Source organism: Tetrahymena thermophila (assembly GCF_000189635.1).
Source record: "Tetrahymena thermophila SB210 genomic scaffold scf_8254034, whole genome shotgun sequence".
Taxonomy (NCBI): Eukaryota; Ciliophora; class Oligohymenophorea; order Hymenostomatida; family Tetrahymenidae; genus Tetrahymena; species Tetrahymena thermophila.
The window spans coordinates 211,312-230,837 of record NW_002476025.1 but is presented as its reverse complement, the minus strand read 5'-3'; the positions used below and the strand labels follow the sequence as shown (position 1 = coordinate 230,837).

Here is a 19,526-nt window from a genome sequence, read left to right as displayed (position 1 = left end):
TTGATAGGCCACTCGAATTATTAAATTTCTTAACTATTTAGAAATTTTACTAATGAAAATTAGACTATTTTATGGTTTTGAGATATTTAAAATGTGTCAAGTAAAATGATAATTAAGATTTAAAATTTTGTTTCTTAATCCTTATTAATTTATTATTTTTGTTTAATTATAAAATTTTTTATTTGAAAAAATAATTTCTTATTAACTGACATTCACACAATTTTTTAACAAATCAAACAAAAAAAATATTTTTTATGTGAAAATTGTAAATAAAAATTATAATTTTATTTAAAAATGTTACTAAATGTCAAAATGATTATAATTTATAAAAAAAAATTAATGAATTAAAGAATGATTTAAATTTATTGCAAGTATAAGAAAATAAAATTGTTTAAACATAAAAATGAACAAATATTCATTACACATTGAATATTAAATAAAAATGAATAATTTATTTACTCTAGTAAGAAAATTCCTTTCTTCATTAATGATGATCAGAATTATCAAAATATTTTCTAGCATTAGATGGTCTTGTTACTTAAATACCATTTTCATCACCTTCATTTCTTTTATCATCTTCAATTATATCTTACTAATCGTGATGATTTTCTTACGAATAATCATTTTTACCTAATAATATAGAGATAAATAAATAATTAATAAATGCTAAAAATAATTTTCTTTAATTTTTTATTTTTAAAGTTTTAGATTTTGAAATATCAATTACCTTTTTCCTAAATACCATCTTGATTTTTATCCTAAAGCTACCTATTTGTAGTGAAAGGTGACTGAGTTAAAGATATATTGTTAGAATCCAAATAATCTGTAATATCGCCTTAGTTTTAAGCTCCTTTTTAGATATTTGTGTTACTTTTGTTTTATTTAGCTGATTGCTTTGGTGTAATAGATTATGATTAAGTTAATAAAAGGACTGACTTTTAATTTATCTAGCTTAAATCCATTTAATTTATGGCCTCTTAATTTTATTGGCTTCTATCTTATTTTATTGGGATGTTGCTTACATTAAATAAGTCTTTGTTTTCCTCCTCTTCTTCTTATTCAAGAATAGTTTTATCTATTTTAAATGTGGCATCTGCCTGGAAAATACTTTTTTTAAGGACAGAAGATTGCTTATCAATTCCTTTTTTAGCATCATTTTCACCTTCATTATCATCAGAGTCTTCATCGAGGTTAATCGGCTATGTTCCAAAATCAAAAGAATTATCTTTAAACATATTTACAAGCTTTGGGTCAAGCATTCTGACTAATTTTTCATCTATTTGACTTTTCTTTCCTCTTTAGGCTCTTCTCTAAATGTAATTAAATGCTCTTTAAGCATCTTGCGCTTTCTATAAAGGGTCTTTATCATCTAATGCAAAAATTGTAAACTTATCTTTCTCTTTAGCTTTTTAATTCTTTTTTATATCTGGACTGTTCATGCTCATATTAAAATCAGTAATTTAAGGAGATTTTTCTTTTTCATTTGGATCATTATTGGCATTTTCCTGTTCGATCATATCTTGCAATCTTAGTTGCGGTCTTGGTAAATACTCAAATAATTTAATTTGGTGCTGATTGAGTAATAAATGCTTTAATTTTTCAAGTTCAATCATTTTGTTGATAATATAAAATATGTCAATTTAGCTGTAAAGCTTATCTGTACCATACGTTATAATTTTTTACTTGACTGATTAAAATCGTTTAAAGAATCTTAAGTAATAAGATAAATAATCTCTAAATTTTATTTACAGTTCAGAAAATTAAACTTTAAAAAAGTTGTTGACATCATTGTTAATCTCCCCTTTTTTCTTCGTATTTGCTTGATTTTTAATTTAATTTATTATATCTGTACTGTTTTTTATTTCAGATTTAGAAGCTTTCATTTTTTAGCTTTCTTTTAATACTTAAGATTAAGATTAATCTCTTTATTAAGGACTATCAGCTTTCTATTAGGCTGTTGGTGCATGTATCTAATCTTTTTCTATTTCTTCTTGATCTTCTTTGCTAATGTTAAAGATAGAATTCAACAACTTTCTGTTCAATTCTAGCTATGATAATGGTTTACATATTATAAACCCAATTGCAAGTAAACCATTAAAGAGGCCACCTAATTATGAAAAAGCCTAATTATTTGTAAATAAATATTGAATGGTATTAAAATTAAGTGAATTTGTATTGTATTAATTAATAAATTAATTAATGATAAATAATATTTCTTCTTTTTATTTAAATCAGTAATTAATAAACATAGATAATAAACTAATTCTACCTAATCTAACTTTAAGTATGATCTGTAATAATTAATTTCCAAATTCTTTTCATAAACTAGTGTTAGACTAAACATAGTATTACTTGTTCTAGGCAAAACTGATTCTCCTGATGTACTTAGAGACACTACTCTGTCTTTCTGCCATTTATTTCCGTAAAAAGCAAAATCCGAATTTATGTAATTGTTCACAAAATTAAGTGTAACATACTTATTAAATTCTGGACCAGATACCCAATAAAGATTCTTTCCAATTGTCTAATAAGGTTTGTATTTATCCTTAATTTGGATAATGTTATTAGACATAAACAATGCAAGGGTAGGCTAGTTAATGTAATTCATTTTTGTTTGGTTAGTAGCGCAGCCATTTCCTATACATTCATCAAAATGTAGAACAATTGATCTATAAATTAATGCTGAAAATTCTCCTTCAATTGTTGCATTATCTTCTTCAAGATTGAAGCAGTACATTTTTTGATAGAGCTGCTATAAAAAATATTACTGTGTATCTTCTATCTGAAAATTTTCTTCAGTACATTAGACAAGCTAAATGTCTTTGATGATCCATTTTTAATCATAATCTCCTGTTGTTTCGTTTTTAGTTTTAATTAAATTTTACTAAACACCTTTAACTACATAGATAGTCTCATCCATAAATTAGTTAAAATTAATGTCTTGCAAACCTATAGCAAAGTTGAATGTTTTAGGTGTAATCTAAAATGGCTCTGGTTGATAAACATAATCATTTGATTAGATAACTTGCGGGTTAGCTTATTTAAATAGAACTTCTAGTACAGATATAAGCTAAAAAAATAAGATTCCTAAAATTCCTAGCGTAATGAAACCTCCAAAGCGAGTGTTATGGCTAGGAGACGTGTTAAATCTAATAGCAATAGCAATACCAAATATATCAATTTGTTCCAAAAAAGTGGGTTTAGAAAACTAAGAACCTAATTACATTGATAACTAACTAATTATTTTTCTACTTGTTTGTTTGTTGATTATACTTCTTCTAATTATTACTTTTAATCTAACTTTTTGTTTGATATTAGCAATTCCTAATTTTTTTTTGGTTATTTTATTAAATTAATTATTATTTTTACAGGTAAAGTAATTATTAATTTAAAAACCTATTACTGCTAGCTAACTACAATACATAATCCACAAAAATTTTATTCATATTAACTTTTTATTGCTTTTTAAAAATTGAAAAATTAGTTTTTCTTTTAGTAAAAGTCACTTTTTGTTTAATTTAAAAATAAAACAAAGTAAATTCCATGATAAGTTAGTATCATTAATTATTTAAAACCTAACTGTAATTTATTTTTCCAGTAAATTACTTAGTATTAGGTATTTTAATTTATCTTTTAATTATTAGAAAAGAAGCTCCATTTATGAGTTAAGCAAATACCAATTATTATTTTTAGAGCATCATAAAGTAGTATTTAGTATAAAGAATAAAATAATAATTCGTTTTTTCAATACTTATTTTAATAAATATATAGAAATTTTAATGATTCTATCTTACTGAAACATATTATGTCTAAATCGATAAATAATTCACTAATCTGAAATATGAATAATTATAATTGTTGATTTTTTCTTTAAAGCTCATAAAAGAATTAGAATTTCTTTTAAAATTAATGCCCCCACTAATTTATCACAATATTTGTTCTCCTTTTAATTAATAATAGAAGTATATTTATTAACTAAATTAAAATTTATTATCAATTCATATTTATCTTTATGGTTAAACATATAAATAAATTAAGATTTCACAAAGTTTCAAAGAATACATATAACAATCTAAATAAATAGATCAGAAGCAAAATAAACAAATGAATAAACATAAATTAAACAAACAATAATTTTTAAAGAAAAGAAAATTTCGAAAAGTCAATTTAAAAATAGTTTGTTTTCATCAATTTGGTTAATTTACAATTCCAAACGTTTTCTATTGAAAATTTAAGATTATTTTTAAATAAAATAAACTTATTTTTATCTTCTTCACTCTAAAAATATAAAAAACACCAAAAATTATTTAGTTGCTTAATTTATAGCTTTATTTTACAAATTATTCCAATCATTTTTTATTTAAGTTAAATACTTAAGCATTACTTGTTGAATTCATTTAATTTTATAGATTTTATTGCTGAGTATTTTGGTCATTATTTTCTAATTTTATTTCAAAATCTGTTGGTTCTTTTGCATCAAAACTTTGTTCTAGCTATTATTAGATATTATCTGCCTTTATTACACTTTTTATTTTTTATTTTAATTATTCTTTTTTCTCATTTTTAACTTCCTCCCAACTCGAATAACTGCTCTGATTTTTGCTACCTTTGATATCAAGTGCAGCTTAAGAGTGATTAAATGCCTACTTTTTTTTGTCTTTTGAAAATAGCTTATCATATTTTTGGCTAACAGAGTAAAGAAAGCTTTCTAATTTATACCTTAAATGTAGCTACCTTCTTTCCTATTCATCATACTATGATTCGACTTCACCAACAGGAATCATTGATTTTTTTTCAGCTATCCTAGCTAACGCCTCTAAAAATTCATCAAAATTCATTTAAAAATATCTATCACTATTTAGTTCATCAATTTAAGTCATTATGGACAAGCTATATGTAAATGGAATTTCTTTTTCTGCATAGAAATCATCTACCAATTCAAATTAAAGAACGAAATCTTTGAACTCATAAATCGACATTGTTTTTATACTTGAATAATACCTCTTCTCTCCTTTCCTTGAATCAGCATACTAATTCCATAGAGTCTTGACAAGTTCCAGATAACTCTTAAATATGGCATCACATTATTAATTCCAATACCTATTTAAAATTATTTAAATAAAAATTTGAAATTGAAAAAAACTAAGAAAGGCAGTACTTACTTAATTAAACCAAGATAGTAAAAATTATAAAATTTGTTAAAATAAAAAACATGTTTTAAAAAAAATTGAATAAATTATTGTTAATTATTTGAATAAAAGTTAATTTGAAATTAAAAGAATACCTTTCATCTCTCCAAATCTGAGAGTTTTCGAATTGCATGAGATATTCTAAAAACGGATTGCTTGTCAGCACAGCTTCTATCGCTTATTGAGCAGTAGCATAAATTTTTGATTTGTTATACTTATCTACAGCAAGACGCACTATAACTTCAATAAATTCATTACGCACTAAAGTTTTATCAGGTGCACGATATGTTTTATTTTTTAATGCTTTTGAACTTGATGTTGTGAAATTCAAATCAATATCACGTATTTTTATATAGTTGTTATCAAATATTTCTGTAGCTTAGACAAATTATGAAAATGGATTCTAAGAAATGCAGAATATGTCTCCTGACATTCCGTGCACTGAGAGCATTTTGTAAGTTATTCTTAATTGAGGATATGCTAAGCGCAACATTTTTTTACATTCATCAACGTTGCTTCCTTTTACTGTCTGCACTATATAAGATATCTTACTATTATTCCAGTCTTCTTCAAAACATTTATCTTCTAATTCTTCACTGTCTTCAATATAGTTTCTGAATAAAGAAATTCCTTTATGCCATTAATCACTGAAATTAATTTTATAAAATATTTCTTTTTCTCTTGGGATGCATTTGATGTTAGACTCGTAGTCACTACTTAAAATTGATGGACTTTATTGTTGAGTTGTAATCACATTTATTTTGGGAGGAGTAGGGTACGATATTATAGACCCATCAAGATATTTTACTGTGAACTTCTTTTTAAGAGTGCCATCTGTAATTAATTCTTCATCATCTTTAAAGAAATTAGTATTAAATCCCTCAGGAATAAAAAAATCCACTCTATTGTAGTCTTTTGAAGAATATACTACATTTTTACAAGGGTCTGAAAAGAAAAATGAGATTTATCTCCCAGGTGGGCACATTCTGTATAGAATAAATTTAGTTTAGTCATCTTAATCTTTTTCCATATAAAATGGTTGGTAATCCTCAAAATCTAAATGTAAAAATGCAGGCTCGCCAGTAAATAACTCACTGCAACCTGGCTTTATTTCAAACTTGATTTCCTGCCATCCATCACAAAGCCAACAATTATCAACAGTTTTACAGTCAAAAGATTAAGCTCTAATTAATTTAAAATAATTACTTTAATTAATATTTTTTCTTTAATGGGTAAAATGAACTTTTTTGTTGAAAATAATTTAATATTAAATTATAATTAATTTTGAGAATTTTTATAAAATTTTTGATAGAATATTTAGTAATTTTGAGGTAATGAAGATAATCTTTATTTGCTTATTTCTCCCCCTATCATAGTACATTTTTAAAAAAGTTTATTACCTATTATGACCTGTTGAATTAACATTCTAAATTGATCTTTATTGCATATGAAAATCTAAAATATTTCTTCTTAAGATATCTTGATCTGTTTAGAAAAACATAAAACCTCTGGGATCAATTATAGCATTGCATTAATTTCCCATAAAGTGAAACCCAAATAGCTTGTTATTATTAGCAAGAATCTCTGCTATCTACAGAGCTTCAGACTTTACATATTAATTGTATGATAAGTCTAGATGTCTCATCCCTGATTCAACTATTGAACAGCTCTATAAAATTTTTATGCCAGTTTATAATTTGCTTAAAGATCCTAGACCATTATGGCTTAAGTCAATAACCTTTTTTTAAATTTTAAATAAAAACATTATTATTTTCAGGAGAAAAAAAATATATTTTTTAATATTTATGTTTATTGTGAATTATATTAATTTACTTTCATATTGCTATTCAAAGCTAGACCTTCTGCAATGCATAAGCCACCTCTTGAAGATATTTTATTCCATTAAAGATAAAGTTCTTAAATATATGAATTATTTTGAAGAATTTGCTGCAAATAAATACAAGATTAGTCACCTAATTTATTGTAAGAAAGATCAAGAGAATAAATAGTAGTATTATTTTAAATAGCTTCAGTTAATGTTTTTATGCCATTATCTCCTAACTGATTATTAGATATATTTAGGTATCTCAAATGACTATATTTTTTACTATTGAAGGCCTATTTTAAAGAAGCTGCACCATTCACTCCAATATTATTATTTGAAATATCCACTTTAGTAATATTCTCTGGTAAATTTTATAGGATAAGTTCAACAGATGCATTTGTTAAATTATTTTTAGAGAGGTTTAATGAGTATAAATCAGAAAAATCTACATGGGCAAGAGCTGATGCCACAATGCTTTAATAAGTGCTTCCAATATTTAAATGAGAAAGGTTTAAATATTTTTTTCCATTTTTTATAGTTTAGGTTTTTGAATTCTCACTTCCTGATTTAGAAATCAAACCTAATTTACGAGGTAATACATTTGATTAGTAAGCCTTATATAGAATTGCTTATTGCAAATCAGTGCCTTAGTTAAAATGGTCTGCTTGCTGCTACATTTTATAAATATTCTTATACGTTGAATGAAAACTCTCCGTATTATCATAGCCTTAGGAATTCATTTCTCCAATCCTAGTTTGCAAAGCCTGAGAAAAGGAAAGAGTTGATTAATTTTAATTGTTTAATCCAAAATTTCCATTTAGATTTAATTAATTTTATTGAAATGAAAAGATTATTTTATTATCATTTTTATTAGATTTACCAATTAAGCCATCAGGACTTTCTGGTGAAATTAATTCATGAAAAACATTTTTTTCATCTAACATCTCCTTAAGAGTTTAATTTATGCCTAACGCCAATTAGTCTTTCTAATTTTTTTCATCAATAATAATCTATCTTCCTTCTTGGATTCGAATTTAACTATTTTAAGGTGAAGAAGTTCCTAATTTCTAATAAAATTGCATTTTTAGCTTATCTATATTTAAGTTTTGACCCAACGTGTTATAAGTAAAATTTTTTGACATATCTTTACCAGAATTCTATTATTTATTTGATTGAAAAATAGTACTCTAAGCTATATTATTATTTTTGTTATTGCTTTTTGTCGGTGTTAGCAAAATACTTCCTGCTAAGTTCAAAATAGATTAATTTTTAAGAGGTGTTGAACTTGCAGATTTAGGAAGGTTAAATTGCTAAGAAAATTATTATTGAGATTAATTTATCGAACCCTTTATGTCTTTTAATTTATCATAGTCCTAGCTGACGAATAAGTTATCTTTGATTATTCCATCTACTTGTTGTTTATAAGGTGCAAGTTTTCTTGCAGATTAAGATTATTTAATTTAATTAAGCTTTAAAGGTTAGCTTATAATTGCTTTATTGTCTTAATTAGATTTACTGTTTTCAAAGGCCTGCAAAAAAAGCTTTTATTCATCTATTTTGTTATTTTATATATAAAAATTTAATTAAATATTCTTCATAAGTGGCTATTAAAATGTTTTATTCTAGCATTAAAAGCTGAATTAAAATTTTTTTGAAAAAAGATTTTATTTTCTGTTATTTTTTAAATAATTTATTAAGATTTTTTTAAGCACATACCATTTTGTAAATGTTACAAATATGAGCGGCGAGACGCATTATTGACATCATTATATAAGGATTTTGATGTTTATCTTTTCAAATCTCTTGATATTTGCTAAGGTTTATTTACTTAATCATGAAGACCTTTGTTAGGTTAAGAGTAAGTATTTAGGTTTGAGTTCTAAAATTGGTCTTAAATATTAATTATTGCATCTTAATTCTTGCTAAGGGGTTGTTACTGTTAATCATCTGAATTGTAGAATGATTAATTAGGAGACCCTCTTAGAGATTAAAAATTTATCTTACTATTTCTAAAAGAAGATTTAGGTGTGTGAGGCTATAAATTTACTTTTGTATTAGTTTAATTCAAGAAGGCTTTACCCTAATTTTCTGGAGTTTCACTATCATTCATAGAAGAATAACTATTATCTTGAGAGGATCTAAGAATTTTTAGGTCTTATGCCTACTTCATTTTAAATTAACGTTACTGCTTTAATGGACTATCGCTTGCTACTAAACTCATGTGACCTTTATTGTATCAAATTAATAAATTAAATTCTTATATTTTTGTCTGCTTTTAGCTAATTTAAGCTTTCTTTTATAAATGTCAAATGCTGTTTGTTTTAAATACTTGTTTGTTTTATTTGCTTTCTAATAAATAAATAAATTTTAGTATTTGCTTGAACTCCTACTTATTATTTTTTTAATAAAACTTGATAGTAATAAATCTACTTTTAGTTTTTAATAATTATTGTTTTTAATGTGATGGCAATTATTAAGGCACATAAATAATTTATACACAAAAGTAATATTAACAATATTTAAGTTTTTCGATTGATTGAATTAATTAATTAAATAAATAGGAGTTAAATTTTCATCTTTTCAATAAAATTTTCCATTTTTTGATTCTTTCTTGAATTTTATTTATTTTTGCTTTTTTAAATTAAATTATTTTAAAATAGAATTTACTAAATTTAATTATCAGTTTTTTTTTGTTTTTTAATTTAAAATCTAGCATTTGATAGTCTTTTTTTTGGTAAAAAAAGGCTTTTGACTGTTTCTTTACAAATTTGACTTGAAGAAATCAATCTAAAATGTAATTTTTGCGTTTAATTTTAATTATAGAAAAAGAAAAACATAAAAATAATATATCTGACTACTAAGCAAACATTATTAATTAATTAATAAATAGTGATTGTAATGAATTAGAATAAAGTAAGTAAATATTAAAAGATCATCTAAAAATCAAATAATAATTTACTATTTTTAAAAATATTAAAAATAAAAAGGAGTTTTATTTAAATTTTAAATATCATTTCAAAAAAATCAAGTGTATTTATTTAAATCATGATCTATTGTAATTAACTTTAAAGCAGCTAAAGTAATACATGAGATTAAACCTAACTTAAGCTGGCTACAAATTAAAGAAAAATTGAAGAAAACAATATATATATTATTTATTTAATTATTATTATTATATTAATAAGTTTTACTTTTATAATCACTCCACAAATTTATGATTTTTAAATCAAAGAAAATAATCATGATGAACAACTTACACACAATTTTGACGCCCAGCCAGGAGTAATTTTACAAATTTTTATTTCTTAATCATTTTCTTTGACGTCTTCATAAGGCCTTGATAATACCTTTAATAACTTTTCAATTCCACTATAATCTCCCTTTTCAGCTTATTCAATAACTTACTAAGCCATATAATTTCTTAGAACTACTGCTGGGTTAACTGAGTCCATTTTTTATTTTCTCTCTAGATTAATTAAATCAAAATCAATACTATCTCCTTAAATTTCTTCAGCCAATCTTTTTTTATAAAGCTTAAACCAAATTCTTAGTGATGATTCATTATTTTCTATGTATTCTTCTTCAGTTAAATCTTTTATTTCAAAATACTTCTCAAGTTTTTCCTCTTATTCTTGTATGAATTTCTCAGTAATACCTTTCATCGCTAAAACCATAGGATTAGACTTCTAAAGATTTTTAATCTATTTATTAATTTTTTTTAAGATAAATAAAAAAATTATTTTCTCAATTTAAATTATTTACTTAGAATAGTTGTGATTCATCAAACATAGGTTTTTATCTTTCTATTATTGAGTCCTTTTATGCTGAAAAGCCTAGCAAATCTTTTATAAGTTCTTAATCAGATTACTCAATTTTAACATTTCCATTTTCATCAAAAGATTCCTTTGATAACTTTATTTGGCTTAGTTTTCTAAAGAAATTAGTAAATTCACTTCCAGAAGAATCCATATAATCCATTAAGTTATTGATGATTTTCTTGTCTAATTATAAATTTTTTTCATACAAATCCTCTCTAAACAATCCTATTTTTCTTCTCATCAAAGTATAATAGTGATCATAATATATTTTATCGAAATTTTGAATGACATATTCTTTAGCTTATTCTTCGTTTACTGCCCATTTTATACCCTCTATTAATCTAAGAAGATTCCATTTACATGCACTTGGTTAGTTCTGATAACAGTAATATCCTTCTTTATCTGAGTGATTACAGATATGCTTTTTATCAAAATGCTCCATAAATCCAAAAGGCCCGTAATCTATAGTTACTCCTACAATACTCATGTTATCAGTATTAAGAACTCCATGACAAAATCCGACCTAATTTATCAACTCATTAAATATTGAATAAATGAAAAAATAAAATTACAGATTGCCATTTTGCTACTAATTGAGCTGTTCTTTTAGTAATTTCTTGCAAAAAAAGCATATATTTATCTTCTTTGCCATTGAATTCTGGGTAGTGATTTTTAATTATAAAATCTAATAACTCAGGAATCATTTATTCTCCTAATCCTTCACTTGGACCTTATTTATTGCAAATCTAGAATGAACCAAATCTATTTAACATATTCATTAATTGTTTTAATTCATGAACATATAATAAAATTACCTAATAAAAGTAGGAGATAACCTTAAAACAACTGCACATTTTTCATAAACTATTTACTAATTATACAAGGGATCTCTCATAGCTTAATCTTCAGTAATTGTAATTGATGCTGCTCTAGTAGTTGGGATATTTAAAAAATGCATTGCTTCACTACAAAGGTATTCTCTTATTGATGATCTTAGCACAGCATTTCCATCAGCAAATCGAGAGTAAGGTGTAATACCACTACCTTTTAACTACAATTCTATAATTTCTCCTTCTACATTAGTATAAAAATTAAAAATGTTTTAAGTATTTGATATAATTTTACTCTAATTTCTGATATCTCCATAACTAATAGCTCTACCATCTCCTAATTATGCTGCCCATGAACCGAATTGGTGGCCACAATAACAATGCGCGATTGGCTATATTTTTGAATTTATTATTCTATCTTAAAAATTAATTAAAAGTAGCATACTTATGCATTTGAAGGAATCACATTTCCAGTTAAAATCTCAGCAGATTCTTTTTCGTCTTTTAGAACTTCTTCTTTGCTTAAGTCTAACAAATTCAAAGCAGATTCACTTAGAGATACTATTTTAGGGTTCTTACGGACTTGTGGTTTAACTTTTGAGTAAAATGCTCCTCTTACCTAATAAAATCATGAATCAATTAGAATTTGTTTTGAAAATCACAAAATAAAAGCAAAACAATTTACTTGATGAGGAGTGTTATCTTTATTTTCTTCTACAGGAAGAGAATTAAATGCTAGATTTAAAAATTGGAGTTTATGTATAGATGATTTCTACTGCATTACCCTATAACTTAAGAATTTATTTATTATTTTTTTACTAATTAGCATTAATTATTTACAAAATTAATGTTTTTTAGATATACAATTTTATGTATGTATATATGTAATTTAATTTGGGAATAGTATATATGCAAACAAATTCATTAATATTTTTGAGTAAAATCTTATGAAATTTCTTTTTTACTAGAAGCAAATTATGTGAAAACATATATCTTTTCTATAAAAAAATGTGTTGAACAAATCAATATTTTATTTATAATTTTTAATACAAAATCCTTTAAATTCATAAATATTTTCAATCCAAAATAATAATTTCTCTTATCTTTAAGTAATACTTTTTAAAGTGGAAATATTTAATTTAATTAATGATTTAAATTAAATTATTTAGAAACCATAAATATAAACTCATTACATCAATAAAAGACATTTTTAATATTTAATTATAGATTTTCTTTATTTAAGTTTATCCCAAAAAAACTTTAGCTATAAATTGGTTTTAATAAATGCATAAGTATTCATCTATCTATCTATCTATCTATCTATCTATCTATCTATCTATCTATCTATCTATCTATCTAATAAATACATTTTTCTTTTCGAGAATTCAATGCTTTCATTTATTTTATAAAAAATGAAAATAGGTATTAAAAAAATTTTATTTAAATTGTAATTTTTTTAAATTTTAATATTTTTTATTCAAAAAAAAATAAATAAAATAAATGGAAGGATTATAGTTTGATATTTTTCTTTGAATGATTTGAGCTATTAAGAATTTAGTTAAATGATTTTCTAAAATAATAAAATTTATTAAAGTTATTTATTTAGAAAAAAAATTTGTTAATCAATATTAATAACACATTTAAATTCATTTTTTAAAATAAAAAGGATTTGTTAATTGAAAAAATAAATAGTTTTCTTAATTAATATGTAAAAGAATATTTTAATTAGTATAAAATTATCAATTTATAAAAGATTTATTTTTTAAAGTTAAAATTTTGAAATTATTCTCATATAAAGTAGTAAATATTTCTTTCTTTATCAGGTATTATTCTTATTTTTGCATAGAACTAAATATCTTTTTGATTATTAAATTTATTTAAATATAGATTAATTCAACAAATTTTTAATACAAATTTATTTTGCTAAATTTTTAAAATACTAAAAATGTGTTTTTAACTATTATTTAATCCTTATTGTTTTTTTAGGTAAGTATGTATAATTTTGTTTACTTATCAATTTGCTAATTCATTCCATAAATAATGTATTTGAAATAATTTAATAAGTTAGATATTCCTTTAGTTATTTTAAATATTGAAGTGCATAAATAAGTATACTAAACAAATGCAGTCTAATAACAATAGGAATAACTATATAAATCATGTTCAAAGTATTCATAACCCCTTGATGAATGGGCAAAATTAATAAAATGATATGAAAACTACATAGCTTTTTAGTCAGCTCTTGAAGGAATTTAAATTATATTATTTGGCTGCTATTGTAATGAATTTGTTATTTGCTGCATTATTTTATGTTTAATACATAAGTGCTTGCAATACCAAAGATTTAAATATATGGATGATATATGCTGCAGTTATTTTTTCACTATAATTTATTTTTTATATTTTGGTCATTTTGCCTTCTTACAATAAATCGAAGACATACTATTTTGCAGAGCAACTGCATGAAGTTATTTTTGTAGGTGAGGAAGAATATTACTTTTAATTAGATAAGCGTTAAAGGCGTAAGATGCGTAAAAGAATTGAAAACTTAATTAAAGCACATTTTAAAAATTATCACAAGATATATCGATATATAGATTATTTGTTAACAATTTGTGATTTGGGACTTATTATACTTGGATTAATCTACTTTTCTAAAAATGACTACTTTAAATATATGTTCTCATCTTAAAAATCTTCAACAATTAAATAAGATTGCGAATTTGCTGATGTTTGGATTATTTTCTGGTGTATGATTTTGCTGATTATTTCTCGAAAATAAACAATCTCAATAGCTATATTGCTTCTTTTTGGTAATATAAAATATAAATTAATTTATTATAATTAAATTACTACAATAGATATTTATTCATTAATTACTCTAATATGACTGACTATCTATCTATTTCAGAAAATATATTTTTTAAAATTTAACAAATACAAATAAAAAGATAAAACATATAACAAATAAACCATTTGACTGAAACAAAATAATTAATTTTATATTTATTTTTTAAAAAAAGCTCTACCTGTCTTGATATTCTATATACCAATTAAATGGATTAAATAAGATTAAAATAAGTAGAAAATGAACTTTAATTTCCTTAAGGTACTAAATAGTGTTAAGTATGATCCCCATTTAATAAAAGGTGATGAACATACATGCACTATATGCAGAATGGATTATGTTATGGGAGACAGCTTAAAAATTCTTCCCTGTAGCGACCTTCATCATTTTCATTCTTCTTGCATAAAAGCATGGTTTCAAATCTCTTCTACTTGCCCATTATGTAGGAAAGAGCTTGGACAAATAATAGAAGATATTAGATCAACAAATGATGCAAATTCTTATCTTGTTATTGAGTAAATAGCCCATTCGTTTGACAATAATAACCAAAATTAAGAATAAAGAAACGATAATAATCTCGACAATAATATAAACTAAAATAATTAAGTAGATATGTAATGAATTTATAAAGTAATCAATCACTTTAATTATTAGTCTCAACGTTTTAGTTTATTATTGATAAAAAAGAAATTATTTATTCATCTTAAAGTATTAGTTTATTATATATAAATAAATGTGTAATATTATCCAATTAATAGAATTAAATAAAGGAATCACAATAAATAAAATAGCTATTCCATTTTTAAAATTCAAACCAACAATTAAATATAAAAATAATCAATGATTTGAATAAATAAAATCCAAATTATAATTAGAAAAAAAGATGAGAATTATTTGTAAATGCTTTGAATGATAAATAGGGAAATTTAATTAAGATTATAAACTGTAAAACTTTTTAAACAACCTTTTCAAGATTAAATATTTTTTAATTAAAAAAAAGGTTAAAATAATTCAATGTTAAAATTAATTCAATTTTTTCTATTAAATACTTTATAAAAAAACTTATCCAGAAAAATGTTTATTTATATTTAGTTAAGATAAATAAAAAACAATTTCATTTTATTTATTTAAACTAGATAATTAATTATCTCTATATTTAATTGATTTATGTTTAATAATTAAGATATTGATAAGACTCAGACCATATATCTATTTGGATATATTGCTTATTAATTATGATTCTTAAAAATATAGGAAATATTTAAAAATATTTGTTTTTAATGATTAAATTTGTTATATATATTACTAAATTTTCTTTTTATAATAATTGGTTATGATAAAAACCACAAATAATTTAGAAATCGAATACTTTTTCACTTTTTAGAACTTTATGGAAAATTTAAATGTTGTTAAATAACAAATAATATTTTAGTAATTGCAACATATTATAATTAAATAAAACGGTTATATTACTTTATAATAAAACTTTTCAAGAAAAATATAATCTATTTTTAAGGTTAGATGTAGTTAATCAATGTTAGAGTAAAAATGTAATGTTGATGCAATCTCTAATTAACCAGATGATTTTTATATGGCTTATAGAAACATTCTAATGTAGGATTTTTACTTAAATTTTGAATGTTTAAAGTATTTTGGTGATGAAATTTTATATACTTTGTCAATTATAGATTAAGCTTACAATTCATTATTCCCTAATTTCTTGTAAGTTAAAGATTATGTTTTCCTTTGGAAAATTTTAACTCTTACTTAAGACTAATAGTATAAGAAAATATTCTTTTATAAAAAATAAAGTCAACTCTGTACTTAAAATAAGTAAGCCTGTAAATTCAAAAGATAATCTTACTTTGAATATTTTATATATCTATTTATTTATGTGTGTTTGATTTCCTTAAAAAAAGAATTTATCAATTCATTCGTGGAATTAAATTGAAAAGGATCACTCAAATAGAAAATTGAAAAGAATATTTCGAAAAATTTTGGGCTAGATGATTTTAATAGATGACGTCATAATTAGCGCAGTATTGCATATCTTATTTTTTTTGAAGATTATATTTGTACAATTTGAAATATATATTATCGCGCTTCTAGGATATCTTTCAATCATTTTAGTTTATGTATGAATTAATTTTTAGTTTGAATGAAATTGAATTAATAAGTAGTTACAACATAATATTTTTAGATAAGCAGTAATAATATTATTAATTAACTTCAATTTTTAAGGTTAGAATTTATCAAAAATAGTTGAGAGAACTTTTTTGAATCAATAAATTAATAAGGAAATTAATTATCTCAATACTTTTCTTGCCTCTGATTTTAATTAAAGTCGGTCGATCTTTTGATTTATATACATCCATACACACAAACTTAGCTAATTTACAAAGATTATGTTATCTTCTTTTATATACATTACACTTATCTTAATATATTAATTGATTAGAACTATATTTAAATTTTAATTCCATCAAAATAAATATCTTTATTTATTTATATTTTGACAATTTTCATTTATAATTAAAGGAAAAACAAAAAATTAATATCAAAAAATCTCTCCTAAAAGAAACTCTGTAAAGATATCGACTCCATCCATAATAACTAAATCAGAGTCTATTTAAGAAATCTTTCTCTAAATAGTTTATCATAATAATTATTGATTAGAATAATTATTAGACTTCAACTAGATATTTTCTTTAAGCATATTATATATTTTATTGATATTTTATTTTGCTTATCTTCTGAGTTATAAATCCTAGACATCAAAAAAATTTTGCAAACAACTAAAAAATTAATAGGCTAGTAAAAATTTTTTGAAGTACATCGTTGAATCTAACAGAGTCATTCATTTATATAGATAATTCAATATATCTCAAAGATTAGTTTTACATAGAAGAAATAATTTAACAAAAAAAAATAAATCAGTAATTGGCTATAAAGCAAGCAAGCAATCTCAAGACTGAAAATACATATTTTTATATAAGCAAATAGAAGAAAAAAAAGTTTAGTCAATCAACTGCTTAATAGTTTAAAATATGAATGAAATTGATGATTTAAATGTATCTCTAGTTTAATAATAGAATCTCTTAAATAGGAAAATACCCAATTATATTTTTTCTTAGCTTATTAAAGAGTTTAAAATTTACTACATTGTAGCTCTGGCCATGAATTTACTTTTATTCTCTCTTTTTACAGTTTAATATATTCGCTAGTGTAGTGACTGTTATCTCGCAACTTGGATGCTCTGCTCATCTATTATTTTCTTTATCTAATTAATATTTTATATAATGGTTATATATCCTGCTTACAACACCCAAAAAGTTTTCTATTTTGCTGAGCAGCTTCATGAAGTGATATTTTTAGGTGATGAGGATCCCTACTATTAACTTTCCAGAAAAGAAAGAATAAAAAAACGTAAGATCTTAGAATAGATTATCAAATAGCATTTCAAATATTACAAGAAAGGGTATTGGTATATTGATATTATATTAACTATTGGTGACTTAACACTTGCTATTCTTGGAGTTGTATTTTTTTCAATAAATGACTACTTTAGATTTATGCTAAGTCTGAACAAAACAGAAGGCTTTAGTGATGATTGCTAATTCTCATCAGCATGGATTATGTTCTGGAGTATAGTTCTACTTTGCATTTCTCGCAAAAATGCCTTTTAACTAGTCCTAATAGCAATAATATGTAAGACTAAATACATTTTAATTCCTTAAAATTTAAAACACTATTTTTAGTATTTTTTTATATTAAATCATCAAATAATCATTTCAAACATTTAATTTTAATATTTTTAATTCTAAAAAGTTTTGAAAAATACAAACAAATATTGCTTTTTAAATATTTCTAATTTGAAATCCAAATTTAGCTTTTAGCTTTTAAATTGTTGAGAGACAAAAACGCTTTAAATAAATAAATTTAAATAGGATTAATTTCCTTTTTAAAAATAGATATTTACATAAAAAACCATATTAAAATTTCAGTTTTATTTGGAAAATAAATTAAATTTTTTTATTAAATTAAAAGCTATGCCATTTATTGTATGCTTATTACCTATAAAATTGATGAAACAAAATAAATAGAAGAGGATCAAAAATTTATAGTGCTTAAAAATAATTTAGAGCTTTAAATATCACCCTAATACTTTATAAGGAGATGAACACTCTTGCTCTATTTGTAGAATAGATTATGCACTTGGAGTAAATATAAAAATTCTTCCATGTAGTTCTCTTCATCACTTTCATTCAAACTGTATTAAAACATGGTTTAAAATATCACCATCATGTCCTCTATGCAGGAAAGAGCTTGGAAAAATAATAGATGATATTCGCTCTACTAATGGAGCTCCATCATATTTAGTTCTTGATAATCAAAATTTTTCTCAAGTAAATAATGATTTAGAGTCTCAAGAAAATAATGGATAAAATAATTAAATTTAAAATGAAAACTAAATAAATTAATAACAAAATCAGTCTAATTCTCAAATAAATTCAATCGAAAATTAGTAAAATTGAAATTTAAAAAAATGCCTTTTGTAAATATAATCAAAGAGTTTTATATATATAATTTATTTATTTAATATTTATAATAAAAACTAATTTAATTAAGAAAAAAATTTACTTTATTAAATCAATTTTTCTTATTATAAATATTTGTTATTTAAAACTCAAAAAGATGACAAAGAAAATCACCTATTTAAATTATCTTAAATTAAAATAATTATGTATTATTGTTTAAATATCTTTAAAAAATTACATAAATTTTTAATCTTGTATAATTTAAATTAAAAACATAATATTTAAAATATACTTTAGTAAATGAACAAAATAAATTTAAATTTATTAATATCAAAATAAGTTTTGAAAACAGTCTAAATTTACGATATGATATTAGATATTATCCATTTAATAGGTTAATTTCCTTTATCTTTAATTAGGTTAAATACTTTATTTTAATATAATTATTAGAAAGTTATTAGCTTCTAATTGCTTAAAT

The 19,526-nt window shown here is 22.8% G+C and overlaps 5 protein-coding genes across 5 annotated transcripts; 2 read left to right on the top strand and 3 right to left on the bottom strand. All coding sequences in view use genetic code 6, as the record gives it.

Annotated features, from left to right (window-relative positions):
* Positions 1–481: 481 nt before the first annotated feature.
* On the bottom strand, positions 482–3,226 carry TTHERM_00853010 (transmembrane protein, putative; the record flags this gene model as incomplete). Its single annotated transcript, XM_001026307.2, has 3 exons — positions 482–630; positions 728–2,123; positions 2,270–3,226. The coding sequence occupies 3 exons, from the start codon at positions 3,224–3,226 to the stop codon at positions 482–484; spliced, it is 2,502 nt and encodes an 833-aa protein (XP_001026307.2).
* Positions 3,227–4,349: 1,123 nt separating this feature from the next.
* Positions 4,350–9,235, bottom strand: TTHERM_00853000 (hypothetical protein; the record flags this gene model as incomplete). The annotated part of the gene is made up of 5 exons (XM_001026306.2): positions 4,350–5,100; positions 5,285–6,373; positions 6,590–6,927; positions 7,023–8,566; positions 8,731–9,235. The coding sequence occupies 5 exons, from the start codon at positions 9,233–9,235 to the stop codon at positions 4,350–4,352; spliced, it is 4,227 nt and encodes a 1,408-aa protein (XP_001026306.2).
* A 799-nt stretch (positions 9,236–10,034) lies between these two features.
* Positions 10,035–12,527, bottom strand: TTHERM_00852990 (selenoprotein O). Its single transcript, XM_001026305.4, has 7 exons — positions 12,348–12,527; positions 12,108–12,281; positions 11,958–12,054; positions 11,648–11,906; positions 11,405–11,594; positions 10,777–11,355; positions 10,035–10,715 (listed from the first exon to the last, which is right to left on the bottom strand). The coding sequence occupies exons 1-7, from the start codon at positions 12,489–12,491 to the stop codon at positions 10,254–10,256; spliced, it is 1,905 nt and encodes a 634-aa protein (XP_001026305.3). The 5' UTR covers positions 12,492–12,527; the 3' UTR covers positions 10,035–10,253.
* Positions 12,528–13,784: 1,257 nt separating this feature from the next.
* On the top strand, positions 13,785–15,131 carry TTHERM_00852980 (zinc finger, C3HC4 type (RING finger) protein; the record flags this gene model as incomplete). Its single annotated transcript, XM_001026304.2, has 2 exons — positions 13,785–14,475; positions 14,686–15,131. 2 exons carry the CDS (start codon positions 13,785–13,787, stop codon positions 15,129–15,131), a joined length of 1,137 nt encoding a protein of 378 aa, XP_001026304.2.
* Positions 15,132–17,809: 2,678 nt separating this feature from the next.
* On the top strand, positions 17,810–19,045 carry TTHERM_00852970 (zinc finger, C3HC4 type (RING finger) protein; the record flags this gene model as incomplete). The annotated part of the gene is made up of 3 exons (XM_001026303.2): positions 17,810–17,936; positions 17,988–18,218; positions 18,558–19,045. 3 exons carry the CDS (start codon positions 17,810–17,812, stop codon positions 19,043–19,045), a joined length of 846 nt encoding a protein of 281 aa, XP_001026303.2.
* Between the last annotated feature and the right edge of the window lie 481 nt (positions 19,046–19,526).